Consider the following 16,851-nt stretch of genomic DNA (forward strand, 5'->3'; position numbering starts at 1 on the left):
ATGTTGTTAAATGTATTCATCCTCTGTCTTTCAGATTGAGGCAAGCTTCAGATTAAGGACTGCTTATTATCTTTTATTTTCTTTTATTTTTTTTGAAGGTGCATTTTCAAGTAGTAATCCATATAAAAATCACTTCTTTAAGAACTTTGCAAATGAATCTTCAGGGGATAATTGCACAAAAACTCGAGTAACTGAGTAATTAACAAATTAGTTTTGTCAGCATTAGGGAAAAGTTTATAGACTGGTTTCACCAGTAACTTGTTTGGGTTGCAGTTATCTATGACATACTACAGCTTGATGTTTGAGATTTTGATTTAACAGAATTAATGTATTTGTAGGTATGAGATTTCCTGTTTTATCAATAATATATTATTATGGTTTTGAATGTTTTGTCTCTTGTCAGGTTCAGGCATGTCCCTTGTTAGGATCAACACTGCATTCTCAAAGACAAGATAGTTTTCTGGACTGCAGTGTTTGCAGGCCCTGATAGAAGGAGATGGCTCAGAAGAAAGTCTGTCTCTCTCTCTCTCTCTCTTGTACTTTTTCCCCTCCTTTTGTGAGAAAATCTCAAGGCATTTCTTATTGAGGCTCTTTTAATATCTTTTCTGCTGATTCTTTAATCCTGAGTAAGCCTCAGCCAATCCAATTAGAGTACATACCTAAGTGAAGACAAGGGGTGAAGGACTGTTAGTTCCAAAGACCAGACAGAAGAGTACTTTCACTCTGACACACTAATAGTAAACTGTGTATTCCTTTGCTAGAAATTATATGACTACATTAGAAATTCTATTTTCTGTTGATTACCTTTGATGTAAATGAAGAGATAAGTGTATGCATTTCTTTGCATTATAGCCAAGTGGTACTTGACCACAAGTTCTCCTTTTACTCAGGTGGCTTTGTGAAGGATGCCATTGAAGATTTTATTTTTTTTAGTTTGACTTCAAAAACTTGTATGTAGTGGTACAGCCCGCTGCTATCCATTCTGAGTTTGGCATCTGCCTGGGTGGTTGGTGTCCCTTACCCATAGAGTTTTGGATCATTCGTAATTCTTATTGTTAAACTGAACTCTCTCTCTCTCTCAAGAGTTTGATACCCAAAAAAACATTTTGCTTTACAGTTCTTGTTAAAAAACATTCTGTAAATTTAATCCTATTTCATTTGAAATTTAGTTTGTGATAAGGTTCATTCTAAAATCTGGGAGATTTTGTTTGGTTTAACGAAAATGATGGTTTAATTGAAAATGATGTGTACCTATAAGTATGTGTACAAATGTTAGATGCATATGTGAAGGAATGAACGCAATGTTGAAAAGGAACAGTATCTGAAGTAATTCTGATTGGAAGAATGATGTCTTAGAAATTAATGTGCTTTTGAGGTTTTGATGTATTGATTCTTACAGGTATTTAAAAGAACTCCTCCTGGTGTTCGGAAAATAGTAATTGCTACCAATATTGCAGAGACTAGGTAAAAATTGTTTTAAATATCAACTACTGATGATTATGAGTTTTGAGCCCCATAAATTAGCATACCTTATACACTTCTCTCTCTAAAAGATACTTCATAATGTCTTTAAAGTTAATTTAGTCATGGTGTTGGGCAGAGGCTTTTGTTTGCTTTCTAATCCTATAATGGATTAGCCTTTCTAAGTGTTTTTTAAAAAGCCTTCTTGGGGTGCCTAGTGGCTCAGTTGGTTAAGCGTCCAACTTCAGCCTAAGTCATGATCTCTCAGTTGGTGAGTTTGAGCCCTTCAATGGGCTCTGTGCTGACAGCTCAGAGCCTGGAGCCTACCTCAAATTCTGTGTCTCCCTCCCTCTCTCTCTCTCTGCCTCTCTGCACCTCCCCTGCTTGCACAGTGACTCTGTCTCAAAAATAAACATTAAAAAAAAAACCTTCTTAAGGAATCATGGGAGTTGAGGTCAATTTTGGTTTTGCCTTTTTCTGGTTGGGGGTCGTCGTATTGTTTGGTAATTAGTTATGAATAGCCTTAAAATTTCTTATATTCCTTTGGAAGCATTAATATGTCTTTATACTCATTGAAACAGATTTTTCTGTGGAAGCTGATATTAAACCATGTGGGAACTTGGGCCCACAGAGCTAGGTACAAAAGTCATCAAGCAAGCTATGAAGTTTGACTATGGGCAAATAAAAATTCCTCATGTCATCTGCAGAATTGACTGCCACTACAGCTCCTGATGCTGCCTGCCCAACAAGGGGCTTGATCCCTGTAATGTTGGTGAATGTGGGAACAGTGGTGAAAATCCCTAACTGCAAAATCAATATGACTAATTAAAAATGCTTTGAAGTCCCTATCTGTAGTCCTGTTAGAGGTTATGTGCTTTTAATGTATTTTTAATATTTCATACATCTGTTTTCCAAACAGCATTACCATAGATGATGTAGTTTATGTAATAGATGGAGGAAAAATAAAAGAGACACACTTTGACACACAAAACAACATCAGTACCATGTCTGCTGAGTGGGTTAGTAAAGCTAATGCCAAACAAAGGAAAGGTCGAGCTGGAAGGTAAGATGGAACCTTTGTCTGTAAGTTGTTTTAATCATAGTTTCTTTGGAAAAATATCTGCCAAGTTTTCTATTTTTAATTTTTCAATCTAGTTAATTAAAATTAATATTATTTGTTAATTTGTTATTCTATTTAATTTTGTTTCCATTTTTTAAAAAGCATGAATTACTAATCATAACTAGTAATAATATTTGAATGTCATGTTATCTCCTAAACACTTTGTATATATTAACTTGCTTAATCTTCACAACAATGCTAGGAACTAGGTTATTGCCCCCATTTTAAGGGTATGGAAATTAAGGTATAAAGAAATTAAAAGTTAAACAGTTGTGTAAGTAGCAGAGTCAGAACTTGAACCCAGGCAGTCTGGCTCCAGTCTGGGCTCCTAACCCTGTGCTTTACATCTATACTAGTTTTTCACTATTAGTTACCAATGAAAACACAAGGAAGTTTTCTCATTGATATGGGGGTAGCATAAGAAATAATATCTCTATCTTAATGGTAGAAAGAGTGATTTGCCTTTAACACAAGTAATTGCACTTATTATTCATTTTAATACATACTTCCTAGAAGTTTTACACCCTTATTCATATGAGTGGTAGAATCACGTCTGAAGTTGTAGAAGAGAGTTTTTCTTTTGCCTCCTACAGGTAGTACGAAAAAATTTCCATTAATCTTCAGATAACTGGCGTAAGTAAGGAAAGGAGAGTTAGATAATTTCAGCAATACTTTGTTTTACATTTGTAGGTAGTAAAGCTCTGTATCTTGCTATAATCTTTGCAGATTATCCCACTGCAATTTGTAGGCCGTTTATTAGATTATGCAGTTGCTGCTCTTGAGCTGAAGTGATACCTTATTCTAAGAATAATCTCTAAGACTGAGGTTTTCTCATGAAGACTTAATACCACTGGATACTAATTCAAGTAGTATTCACCATTGTGGTACACTTTTTTATATGAATAGTAAACATACTAGCCTTAGGTTTGATCCATAAAACGGTTCTAGAAATAAAGTAAACGAAGTATTATGTTTCGTCTAAATTTTCATTTGCAGTAGCTTGATAGAAGTTAACTGTGGAATTACAGTGGTTTAATTCAAATGAAAAATAGCCCCTTGTAGGGTCCACAGATAATAAATTCCTTTACCAAAGCCTGATTTGATTAATAATTACTTTGAAGGCCAGATCAAACTATATTATATGGTCCTCAGTGGAAGCATTCTTCGTTTTTACAGGCATGTTATATTAATAGATGATGGGTCTTTGTATACTTGTGACAGAAATAGCTAAGAATTTTAGAATTTATTTTTATTCCTATAGAAAATGGACCTCCCCCTCCTTTAGCAGCAAGAGCCCATAGGAATATTTATTCTGTTTGAAAATATATGAATACCCTCACCTCTACATGTCTATCCTTAACCCTGTCCATTTATATCACTAAAGAAAAATTCAGCAACTAAAACATTTCCAAAATCCCTCTGAGAGCTCACTAAATAGCACATACTTAAAAGTTTTAGGGGCGCCTGGGTGGCTCAGTCGGTTAAGCGTCCGACTTCGGCTCAGGTCACGATCTTGCGGTCCGTGAGTTCGAGCCCCACGTCGGGCTCTGGGCTGATGCCTCAGAGCCTGGAGCCTGCTTCCGATTCTGTGTCTCCCTGTCTCTCTGACCCTCCCCCATTCATGCTCTGTCTCTCTCTGTCTCAAAAATAAATAAACTTAAAAAAAAAAATTTTTTAAGATTTTAAATAATATAGACAGGTTAACATAATGCTAGGATTATTACATAAAATGCTCACAAGGCATATAGAGGGTAAACCTCAGTAAACAGTTATTAAGCACAGCATTCTGGAATCTGTAAGTTAGTAAAAAGGAACCAAATTATTGGTGCGGGGAGGAAATCATCTCTTTCTTAAAACTAGAACATAGGGATAATGGATCTAGATAATGTTCCTCAGATACATGGGGAGAAGGAATGTATGATTAATAAAAATGAAATATTAAGTTAGTTATGGTGTAGTTCATATGATACAGATATTGGCTATTTTCCCTGCTTGCTATTTTCTCTGGAGTTCTAAAAAGTCATTGGTAATGTTCCTTTTATTTATTTATTTTTTAAGAGTGCAGCCTGGTCATTGCTATCATCTATATAATGGTCTTAGAGCAAGCCTTCTGGATGACTATCAACTGCCAGAAATTTTGAGAACTCCTCTAGAAGAGCTTTGTTTACAAATAAAGGTAAATTAGGTGGGAGAGTTAAGGAACTAAATGGAGAGTGGGGTTCTAATTTTCAACATTTGTATAGAAGAAAGTAGTATATTAATCTGTGAAGAATTGTTATCATGCGTGTGTGTGTGTGTGTGTGTTTTAGTAAACTGTCTTTAAACTTCCTTCAAATGTTTATTAAACACATTTTATCATGTACTGCTCTAGGATCATGCTGCCTGTGTTTGAATCCTAACTCCCCTGACAGGCTAGTGGCAAGTTATTTAAATAAAGCTTATATAGAATTCTTTAGAACATTGCCTGGCATGTAGTGAGTAAGTGTTCAGTAAATAAATATTAGCTACATGTACTGTTACTACATCTTAAGGTGCTGTCCGTCTGATAAACCATTCACCATTTTTTGGCATTTTATATGTATTTTGATAGAAACAACCTTTTTATTTTGAAAAAGATCGGTAATAACCTATTTGTTGAGATTTTAACCAGCTACTTTTCTCATTAATATAAAGCTGGTGGGTGATAGAAAGTAGTAATGTGAAAATCATGTATAAGTTTGATGCTTTATTAATTGACTGACACAGGCATGACTAAACTGTTAATGGCAGTATATGATATATGTTTAATTATATTTGTCTTCCCCCAGATTTTAAGGCTAGGTGGAATTGCTTATTTTCTGAGTAGGTTAATGGATCCACCATCAGATGAAGCGGTGTCACTCTCCATAAAACACCTGATGGAACTGGTAAATTTTATTTTATTTTTCAAAATGTTAAGTTAGATTTATAATGTTAGAGCACGTAAGCCACCTGATTAAAAAATTTACTCTCATTACTATGAAGTAGATCAATGAATACACAGTGCCAAATTTGATTTACTCTTTGGCTTGGTATATGAAACGTGAATTAGAAAGTTATAAAATGATACCTTTGTGATGGTCTTATTATTCTGGGTCCTTTCCACACAATTTTTTCATTGTAGGCTTGTTTTAAAACTAGATAAAATTTTGGGGGCGCCTGGGTGGCTCATTCGGTTAAGCGTCCGACTTCAGCCTGGGTCATGATCTCGCTGTTCTGGATTTCAAGCCCCGCATTGTTCTCTGTGCTGACAGCTCGGAGCCTGGAGCCTGTTTCAGATTTTGGTCTCCCTCCCTCTCTCTGTCTCTGCCCCTTCCCCACTCCTACTTTATCTGTCTCTCTCAAAAATAAACATAAAAAAAAAAACTAGATAAAATTTTATATCTTTCAGTTTACTGGTCTTTGTCTTCATTTGCATTCTTCAGATGAATTTGGTTGGTTTCTTAGATTCTTCTGATTACCATAATGTTTTCAGAGCTTTTCTCAAATCCAAGTAATTTAATGACTGTGGACATCTTATGAAGGCAATTCTTGTATTTTTGAAAGAATACTAATGAGCTTTATATCCCCCTGCCTGACATTTTGGTCTTAATTTTTTTTTTTGTTTTGTTCTGCTTTAGTTTCTTTCTGTGACATCATTGTTTTGAGAAACTAGTTTCAGTGACTTAACAAGTGACTACTTAGTTGGTAGCCATCCCTGCACAAGACCATGTTGAGAAGAGTCACAGGACTGGCTATGAATTAGTACCCAGAGTGAGGAGAAGGGCGCTGTGAGGTAATGCTCAGAGAAGAGAAAAAGTGGTTCAAGCTGTCTTCTCCAATAAGGCAGCCACTGGTCACATGTGACTATTTAAATTTGAATTTTGAAGTAAATTACAATTTCAGCATCTCTAGTCACATTGCACATAGAACATTTTTGTCATTGCTAAAATTGTTGATTCGTGTGGGGTTAGAGGTTCCTGAAGATGTACTTTATATATTTCATTTTTATTTAAGCCATTTATACGGGTAATTTTGAGAATTTGACCTACATCAGAACACTGTAGTAGGTTTTAATGTGAGTTATTTAAATGAAAAAGCATTGTTAATTATCTGTCTTTGTTGGAATTTGTATTAGGTTTAGTGAGGTTCCTGGTACTTTAGGAAATAGTACAGTTTTACTGCTGACCGGTCTTCCCACCTAGGCTTTTATCTAGTAGAATAGAGCTTTGCTGCTATTTCGTCTAATAGAATAGAGCGAGGTGGCAATCAGAGAATCAACTTACTGTTGATGGTAGAGATGGATGACCAGAGAACAGCTGGACTCTGAAGCCCAAGTGGGTGGCTTCTTCTCTCCCAACTGAATTTAAGAACCAGTCTTTACTTAGCCGTTTGCTTGAAACGGCCATGCAAATCCTTCTCTCAACAGTAGATTCCAAAGCTTTTTTAAAGTTTTTATTTAAATTACAGTTAAAATACAGTGTAGTATTAGTTTCAGTTGTACCATATAGTGATTTTATGCTTCCTTAAGACACCCAGTGCTCATCACAAGTGCATTCCTTATCGCCATCACCTGTTTAACCCATCTCCCCACCCATCTCCCCTCTGGTAACCATCTGTTCTCTGTAATTAAGAGTCTGTTTCTTGGTTTGCCTCTCTGGGATTTTTTGTTTTTGTTTCTGTTTTTCTTTTCTGTATGCTCTTTGGTTTCTTAAATTTTATGTATGAGTTAAATTATTAGGTGTTTGTCTTTCTCTGAGTGACTTATTTCACTTAGCATGATACTCCATCCACATCTTTGGAAATGTCAAGATTTCATTCTTTTTTATAGTTGAGTAATATTCCTATATATATATATATATATATATATATATATATATATATATATATATGCATGCCACATGCCACATCTTCTTTACCCGTTCATCAGTTGGTGGACACTTGGGCTGCTTTTGTAGTTTAACTATTGTAGACAGTGCTGCTGTAAACATTTGGGGTGCATGTATCCCTTTGAATTGGTATTTTTGTATTCTTGGAGCGAATACCTGGTAGTGCAGTTGCTGGATTGTAAGGTAATTCTATTTTTAACTTTTTGAAGAATGGCCATGCTGTTTTCCACAGTGGATACACCAGTTTGGGTTCCCACCAACAGTGCATCATTAGGGTTCCCCTTTCTCCACATCTTCGCCAACACCTTTTGTTTCTTGTGTTGATTTTAGCCATTCTGACAGGCATGAGGTGATATCTCATTGTGGTTTCTATTTGTATTTCCCTAATGACAAGTGATGAGCATCTTTTCATGTGTCTGTTAGCCATCTATATTTTTTGGAAAAATGTCTGTTCATGTCTTCTGCCCATTTTTAATCAGATTATTCATTTTTAGGGTGTTGAGTTTTATAAGTTCTTTATATATTTTGAATACTAACCCTCTATCAGATATGTCATTTCCAGATATTTTCTCCCATTCTGTAGGTTGCTTTTTAGTTTTGTTGATGGTTGGTTGGGGAAGGGGCAGAGAATCCCAAGCAGACTCCTTGCTGTCAGTGCGGACCCAAGCACAGGGCTCCCATTTTGCAAACCGAAATCATGAGATCATGACTTGAATTGAAATCAGGAGTCAGACACTTAACCCATTAAGCCACCTAGAGGCCCTATAAATAGTTCTGTTTATCCCTTTCCAATCATCTAGGACCCATAGTACAATCTTGAGCAGAAGTGGTATGATAGTGTACATTCTTGTGTTCTTTTTCTCAGAGGGAAAGCTGTCAACAATTTGTTGAGTGTATTTGTTGAAGATTTTTTTCATGGAAACCGTCAAATTAAGGAAGTTTCTGGTTTACTAAAAGATTTTTATTGTGCATGGATAATTGATTTTGTCAAATCCCTTTTCTGCCTCTCATGAGATTATGATGTGGGTTTTTTCTTGTTTAATTTGCTGTGTATTGGATTACGTTGATTTTTTTTTTTTCAAATGTTAAACCAACTTTCATTCCTGAAACAAATCTAACTTGCTGGGATTCAATTTGCCTTTTTTTTTTTTTTTTTTAACTCCCTGTGGTTTCTCATGCATAAGTTTATTTAGTAGTTTTCCTTTCTCCAAATGTCCCTGTCCAGTTTGTTACCAAGATTATGCCAGGTACAAAAAAACAAGTAGGGAGCATTATATATTTTTTTTGTTTTTCTGTTCTCTGAAAGAATTTTTTGTAAGATTAAGGTTATTTCCACCATAAATGTTTAGTAGAAGTCTTTTCTGATGGGATACATACGGGTTACGGTTTTTATTTTTTGTTGATATCTTTTTGTGTACCTAGTTACTTTAATTGTGTACTGGACATTGCATTTATAGTGCTCTTTGTAGATAAAAATTTGAAACCTAAGATGATGATAACTTTCTCCAGCGAAGATTTATGTTGCTTCTGCCAGGAAAAGAAGCACCAGTTCTGGGCTCACCTCCCTGGACTTCTGTTATTCTCCAAATTCTATACTTAGAATTTTTATACTTCTTTTTTAACTCCTCAGTGTCTTCAAGCAGCTTTCCTAGCTGTATTCAGTGGGACGATTGGACCAAATTACCTAGGTAATCAGAGCAGTAGCCCACCCCCAGTTTTCAGTGTTCTGGATATGCCCATTATTTCTTGCCTTCCTGTCTGATGTAAACTACCAGAATCAAAGCTTTGCATTATATATTTCGAATATATAATAGTTGTTTCTTTCTTTGTTTTATTTTGTCCCACAACACCAGGGGGTGATTTTATTTGATTGAAAGATTGCTAATGTGGTATTTCTCTTATTTCTCTCCTAACATTTAGAGTAGGGCCAGGTTGTGGATATTTTATTTGTCTATTTTAATGTAAGTTTCTAACCTTTGCTGACTTCAGAAATTCTGTTTTGGTGAAGAAAACAGCATCAAACAATATTAAAGCATTTGGGTCTAAGAGTGAGACCTCTCCTGTTGTTTATTTTAAAGCAAACTAAAATAGCTTTGAATAGGATGCTTTACAGTGTTGATTTTAAACATAAATCCGTGCTTTACAGAATGCTTTGGATAAACAAGAAGAATTGACACCCCTTGGAGTCCACTTAGCACGATTACCAGTTGAGCCACACATTGGAAAAATGATTCTTTTTGGAGCTCTTTTCTGTTGTTTAGACCCAGTACTCACCATTGCTGCTAGTCTCAGCTTCAAAGATCCTTTTGTCATTCCATTGGTAAGAAAGATACAGATAAAAGGCTAAGCGTTTTTATATTCACAGAATAGTTTTTGTTGAGATCCATTTTTCAGCATTTTATTCGAATGCCTTTCTCACTTGACCATCAGGGCAATTTAAGTGGCCTTCATCTATTTTTTCTTTTTTTTTTTTTCCTTCTTTCTTAAGGGCAAAGAAAAGATTGCAGATGCAAGAAGAAAAGAATTGGCAAAAGATACCAAAAGTGACCATTTGACAGTTGTGAATGCATTTGAGGTAAAAAATGACTTGTTCTGGATTGTGACAGTTCATTCAAGTGAAAAGCTGATAATAGATGTACTCAGTTTTTAAAATGTGTATATTTAATAGGTATCAGGAATAAATTGCTGAGTGTTTAAAATTAGGTGAACATTTAAAAAACATTGCACATGATATATTTTTTGATAGTTCATTACATTTACCCTTTTGGGAAAAAAAAATCTGTATTTGTGTTTTGATAACAGTAGAACAAATTAACAGTTTATCTTAAAAATCTATTTTATATTCATTTATATCTTTGTGTTGACATTCGTAAAAGGTGGTCTTAGTCTGTTTATTAATAAACTGTAACTTATTCAGATTTAACATTTTGATGACTATGCTAATCATGCACATTATTTAGAGAGACCATTTCTCCTCCCAAAAGTCAAGCTTATGTGAGGAATACATTTATCACCCATATTTGCAAAATTTAAATGTAATTAGGTTTTTAGAGATAGTATCTTTTTACTGTAGCTCTAGATTCATTTTTATACCACATATTATGGGAAAGTTATGTATTTTTTTTCTTTGAGCTCATCCAGTATTAACTTTTCTTTTTCCCCATCTTCCCTTGTCTGTGTATATAACTTCATATACATACATATATATTATATATAGATATTATATATATATATTTACATACATATATATTATATATCTATTATATGTATATAATATATATATATATATTTGTGTATATTCCAATACAGTAGCATTAGAATTTGTTCAGCAGTGTTCTTTTTTATTAATACCTAATATATATGATGGCATTTTGTATAAAATACACAGTATATTGTTATATAACTTGTACTTGTTTGTATGAAGAAAGGTCTGGAAATTCATTAGTGGGTATATCTTAACAACTAGAATCATGGGGAGTGCTTTTTTTTAATAGTATGTGAATTTCAAAATTCTTTGAGTAGTTTATAAAGAAGATGAAGTATTGGTAGAAGAGTAAGTTATTACCCAAATAAAGATAAACTAGTAAGAATCTTTGCTTTGATGAACAATATTAATAGTTTTCTTTAATTTCTTTGCCCCATAGGGCTGGGAAGATGCTAGGCGACGTGGTTTCAGATATGAAAAAGACTATTGCTGGGAATATTTTTTGTCTTCAAACACATTGCAGGTAATGGTGAATGTTTTGAAATGATTCCCAAATATGTTTATATGTATCCATTTTGTATAGTTAGATCTTTAGCAAAAAAGTTAATGGTGTGAGTTTGTTACATGAAGTTAAATGATTTTACAAAATAATAGAAGGAATCTTTATTAAATAAATCAACTGCAACAAAACAAAGGTATATAATATAATAAACATAAAGGTGGCTAATGGCTAAGAAAAGAAACAAGATTCCAGAGTATAGCAGGAAAATGTAGTAAAGCTTGGGTACTCTTTTTGCCCCCACCTTCTAGTTGCTGTTTTGATGATTCAGCCTGAAAATGCTGATACTCCTAAAATCTATTTTAAAATAATAAACAGTATCTTTACCTTAACTTTTGGGTAGGTTATCTTTAATAAGAAAACACTGGAAAGGAGGCCTTTGTGAACCAGAGATCGTAAATAAACAGGACAGATAGACATCAGACATAACGACTCTACACTGAATTGGAGAAGTGTAAGATTAGGAATTCCTCACGTTCCCCTGTTACATGTACATTCCAGTGATATGGCAGGAACCTTGGTACTGGACATTTAACAAATGTACAAGGGGGTAAAAGAATCAAGAATCTAGCATGTCTAGCAAATCTAATAAAAGCTGTGCAAACATTAACAAAATGAAATATGACAGTTCTCAAAGTTACAACAATCAATGTCAAAAAAGAATAGATTACAACATATCTCAACAGAAAATACTGTACAACTGCTTCATAGTAAATAACAGTTTAGGAAGAATATGAATTCAATAAAACAAAGATAAGAAAATAAACCAATAGAGTGGATGAAAAGACTGCTGACCTAAGAAGACACATTGATGACCAAAAGAATTACAGGGAACAAAATGGATATCCCTGTAAAGGATTGATCTAGAAGAAAGAGTCTAGGTAATCACAGTTTGTAGATGCAGCCACAAAAGAAAAAATTGAAAACAATAAGTAAAAAGCTTCTAGACAGGAAGACAGGACTGATCCATCATGAAGATAATAGGTGTCTCTCCATAGAAAATTCAGGGGTAATTATGACTATGTATTCAGAGATATGTGCAAGAACATTTCCTTCAATAGAGAAAATAAAATGAACTACATGTATGAAAAGATGACTGAATCCAAGGGTTGAGAATATTCTATCCAGTCAAGATATTAATTCACCTATAAAGACAGAGGACAGGCATTCAAGAATGCATTTGAAATACTACACCCATGAGCTGTTCTTGAAAAAGAGACATTGAATTGCTGTCTATTAAGAGATAAAAAGAATTTCAGAAATGGAGAGTACCTATTAAATCAATGAGTGTTATGTGTGGATATTATTTAAATATAGAACAAATACAAAACAGTATTGGGAATTATAGATACAGAACAGAATAGAGTAGAATAGTTCTTATTCTGAACAGTATAAAATAATGGTAATAAAAAAACCAGGACATGGTCTAGAGTGTCAGAGTCACGTAGTTCACAAAAGGGATATAGACTTAAGACCAACTTTACGTTTCATAATCTCTTATTTTAAGCTTAAAGGATCCTTTATTATCTTTTGTGATTGTGAAAATTTAAGATTCATCAATTTAATTTTTATTTCTATTTAACTTTTTAAAATTGAACTCAAATTATCCAGCACCCCCAAAAAATTGAACTCAAATTAATTTTAATACTCGTATTAAAATAGCTTTTATACATTGTCCCATTGTTAGGATAGCATTTCTATCTAACTCTTCTGTCAGTATATATGTGTAAATGTCTGCAGTATTATTTAGTTAGTAAATGGTTACTTCTGACTAAACTGAGTTAGGGAAATTTCATTTGTACTTCCTGTATTACTTGTGTGCTTTATAATGAGCCATGCATCATTTTTATTCAAATTAGGATTCTTCTTCAAAAAAAAACAGAAAAACAGACATTAAGCCTTTGTGCCAGTATGTAACAGCAGTTATGGATGTAGTAGAAATATATGGATGTTGATTATTTTATTTATGCTTTTCTGTTTTTTGGGAGTTTTGTTTGTTTTCAAAATATGGGGTGGAGAACCATTTTTTAAATTATGTTAATGAATCTTCTGCAGAATGGAGCAATACTTAAAACATCAGTGGTTATTCCTTAATAGCAGGCAAAACTTTTCTGTTAAAAAATCAGATGATATTTTAGGCTTATAGGCCATATGGTGTCTGTTAGAGCCACTCACTTCTGTTATTATAGTGTAAAAGTAACCATAAATAATAGCTGAGCGAGTGTGACTTTGTTTCAGTAAAACTTTATTGACAAAAACAGGTGTTTGTAAATTTTGTAGTTTGCCAGCCTCTGCTCTAAAACATCACATTTTTGCAAGTGTCTTATAAAGCAAGGAAAACTTACAGCTATTTATATGAGTATACGTTGTATGGCCCCTATAAAAATCTGTATGAAAGGTATTCTAGTTCTGTTTGTTACCATTGCTCCCTAGATGCTGCATAACATGAAAGGACAGTTTGCTGAGCATCTTCTTGGAGCTGGATTTGTAAGCAGTAGAAATCCTAAAGATCCAAAATCTAATATAAATTCAGGTAAAGAAGAAAATGCAGTGAAAATAGCTTGCTTTTTGCATTTGTTGTATCTGTATTTTAATTTTTTTCCCCTCTATCTTCCTACTCCCAATAGATAATGAGAAGATAATTAAAGCTGTCATCTGTGCTGGTTTATATCCTAAAGTTGCTAAAATCCGACTAAATTTGGGTAAAAAAAGAAAAATGTAAGCATTGAAGATTATTATGAATTATTTCTAATTGTCTCCTTCAGCTTTTGAAATCCTCTTTATGGCAGCAGAGCTTATATTTTAAATTTGTTCTTCTTTATATTTGGGCCATGTTCTTGTTCTTTACTTTTGATCTAAATTGAAGAGAATGCAGGGGCACCTGGGTGGCTCAGTCAGTTAAGCATCTGACTTTGGCTCAGGTCATTATCTCACAGTCTGTCAGTTCAAGCCCCATGTCGGGCTCTGTGTTGACAGCTCAGAGGCTGGAGCCTGCTTGGGATTCTATGTCTCCCTCTCTCTGTTCCTACCCTGCTTGCACTCTCTCTCTCTCTCTCAAAAATAAAAAATAAAGATTAAAAAAAATAATAAATTTAAGAGAATGCAAACTATTTAACACAGGCATCACTTTCCCTCATAGCACTTACCTGGAGTCAGCTCTCCCATCACCCATTATTCACAAAGAACGTTAATGAAATATAATACTAGGGTAAATATTAGGAAAGTAAGCCAGCTATTAAAAAAAAAAAAAAGTCAGTGCAGAGGCATCTGAGTGGCTCGGTCGGCTAAGTGTCCAACTTCTGCTCAGGTCATGATGTCATAGTTGGTGAGTTCAAACCCCACGTCAGGTTCTCTGCTGACAGCTCAGAGCCTGGAGCCTGCTTTGGATTCGTGTCTCCCTTTCTCTACCCCTCCCCTGATTGTGTTCTCTCTCTCTCTCTCTCTGTTTCTCTCAAAAATAAACATTTAAAAACAGTGCATGGATGGCTATTACCTAGAGAAGACTTTTTTAGGGTTTCTTCTCTTCTAAGACACATAATTTTCTAATTTACCTCTTTGATGAAAATTGTGGTGATTTCACTGTTTTAGGTAATAAGGTATAACTTTTAAATATGTGTACAAATAATTAGCCTCAGGACTAATTGGAGACTGCAAGGCATATTTTTTGCCTAGCAAATAAGTTCATTCTAGTGAGGAAACAGCAACTCTAAGTCACAGATGTGTAGTAGTGTGTGAATGAAGACACATTAGACTCTTGTGTCATGTCATTAAAATAGTCCCTGGCCAGTGGATTCATAAGTGAATACGTTAATTTGAGCATTGTGTCCTAAGGAAGTAATTCCAAATGTTTTTTAAAAAGATGTAAAGAACATAGGTGTCCAAAAAAAAAAGTGGGGAAATTATTTGATATTATCATATTATAATGGCATTTAAGCTCATATAAATAAGGCATATAAAACAGTTACTGTACAATAACAAAATAAACTGACATTAAATGAAAAAGTTTGGATATCCTATGATGATAAACATGAAAATACAAGATCTCAAAGACAGATTAAAGTGCAGACATTGTTTTAGGGCAGTGCTTCTCAACTGGGGTGACTACCTGCCAAGGGACATTTTATTTGTGACATTTGGGGTAGTTCCAGCTGGGGCAGTACTACTAGCATCTAGTAGATAGAGGCCAGAGATGCTATTAAACCTTTAATATCCAGGACAGCCTCCACGACAAGGATTACTCAGTTTAATATGTCAAATATGCAGAGTTTGAAAAACCTTATTGTCCCATAGGAAGTTATGGATAGCATGAATTTTAATCATTGTAACTGGATTATCTACACTTTAAGTGAACCAGGTACTTTTTTGAGATCATTACTTTGTCAGTTTTTTAAAATATCCATTCTTGTCTTTACAGATAGCTTAACAGAGACTCTGAAATACATTTTGTAAATTTCTCTGCCATCCTATGAAGGATTTACGGAAAAAAATGTAGTTCTGTTTGTATTGGTGCTTTATTTTGGTCTAGACCAGGGACCAGCCAATTTTAGCATGCTTGGCCAAAATTCTTGTTGGTATAAATTTTTATTGGAACAGCCACACCTCTTCGTTTACATGTTGTCTGTGTCTGCTTTCCTGCTTTGTCAGCAGACTTGAGTAGCTGTGATGGAGCTCATCTGGCTTACAAAGCCTAAAATATTTTCTGTGTGGTCCTGTACAGAAAAAGTTTGCCAACCCCTGCTGCTTTCATGATGTAGGGTTATAGGGTGGCATTGGTTAAATAGGCTGTGGTGAGGAAGAATAATTTCTGATTTTATTCTAAGGACTCATGACTGTGATTCATGAATTTGGTTAGAAGTATTATGAGTTCCTAGAACCATGGAAAGATACTCTTAAAAACAAATGGGAAGGATTAATGGATTAAGAGCTTTTATGTTGTCATTTAATACAGGCAATTACCATTGATTGTTTCAAAAGAAACTGTCAGACATCTCCATGTTGAATAATATTGATTAAAGACTCGTGTATTTTGAGGTAAAACTTTTATGACTATCAAAGAAAGACCCTGGAAATTGAGAGACTGACTAGAGCTATGTCAGAATACCTTTATTCCTTAGCAGTGCAGAAGCATGAAGATAAAAAGCTTCTGCATTGCAAAGGAAACAATCAACAAAACTAAAAGGCAACCGACAGAATGGGAAAAGATACTTGCAAATGACATATCAGACAAAGGGCTAGTATCCAAAATCTATAAAGAACTTACCAAACTCCACACGCAAAAAACAATCCAGTGAAGAAATGGGCAGAAATCATTAATTAGACACTTCTCTAAAGAAGACATCCAGATGGCCAACAGGCACATGAAAAGATGCTCAACGTCCCTCCTCATCAGGGAAATCCGAATCAAAACCACACTGAGATACCACCTCACGCCAGTCAGAGTGGCTAAAATGAACAAATCAGGAGACTATAGATGGCTGGAGACGATGTGGAGAGATGGGAACCCTCTTGCGCTGTTGGTGGGAATGCAGAGTGGTGCGGCCACTCTGGAAAACAGTGTGGAGGTTCCTCAGAAAATTAAAAATAGATCTACCCTATGACCCAGCAATAGCACTGCTAAGAA

The 16,851-nt window shown here is 34.5% G+C and overlaps 1 protein-coding gene across 1 annotated transcript in view; it reads left to right on the forward strand.

Annotated features, from left to right (window-relative positions):
• Positions 1 to 16,851, forward strand: part of DHX36 (DEAH-box helicase 36) — a 50,512-nt gene that overhangs the window by 27,032 nt on the left and 6,629 nt on the right. Inside the window, exons 14-22 of the mRNA XM_019440020.2 lie at positions 1,400 to 1,464; positions 2,381 to 2,524; positions 4,640 to 4,757; positions 5,389 to 5,487; positions 9,614 to 9,787; positions 9,956 to 10,042; positions 11,112 to 11,195; positions 13,665 to 13,764; positions 13,859 to 13,949. Coding sequence (XP_019295565.2) covers positions 1,400 to 1,464; positions 2,381 to 2,524; positions 4,640 to 4,757; positions 5,389 to 5,487; positions 9,614 to 9,787; positions 9,956 to 10,042; positions 11,112 to 11,195; positions 13,665 to 13,764; positions 13,859 to 13,949 — 962 coding nt within the window. The remainder of the gene's footprint in view (positions 1 to 1,399; positions 1,465 to 2,380; positions 2,525 to 4,639; positions 4,758 to 5,388; positions 5,488 to 9,613; positions 9,788 to 9,955; positions 10,043 to 11,111; positions 11,196 to 13,664; positions 13,765 to 13,858; positions 13,950 to 16,851) is intronic.

The sequence above is a fragment of the Panthera pardus genome, unplaced genomic scaffold (assembly GCF_024362965.1).
Source record: "Panthera pardus isolate Hobbes unplaced genomic scaffold, ASM2436296v1 HiC_scaffold_16, whole genome shotgun sequence".
Lineage (NCBI taxonomy): Eukaryota > Metazoa > Chordata > Mammalia > Carnivora > Felidae > Panthera > Panthera pardus.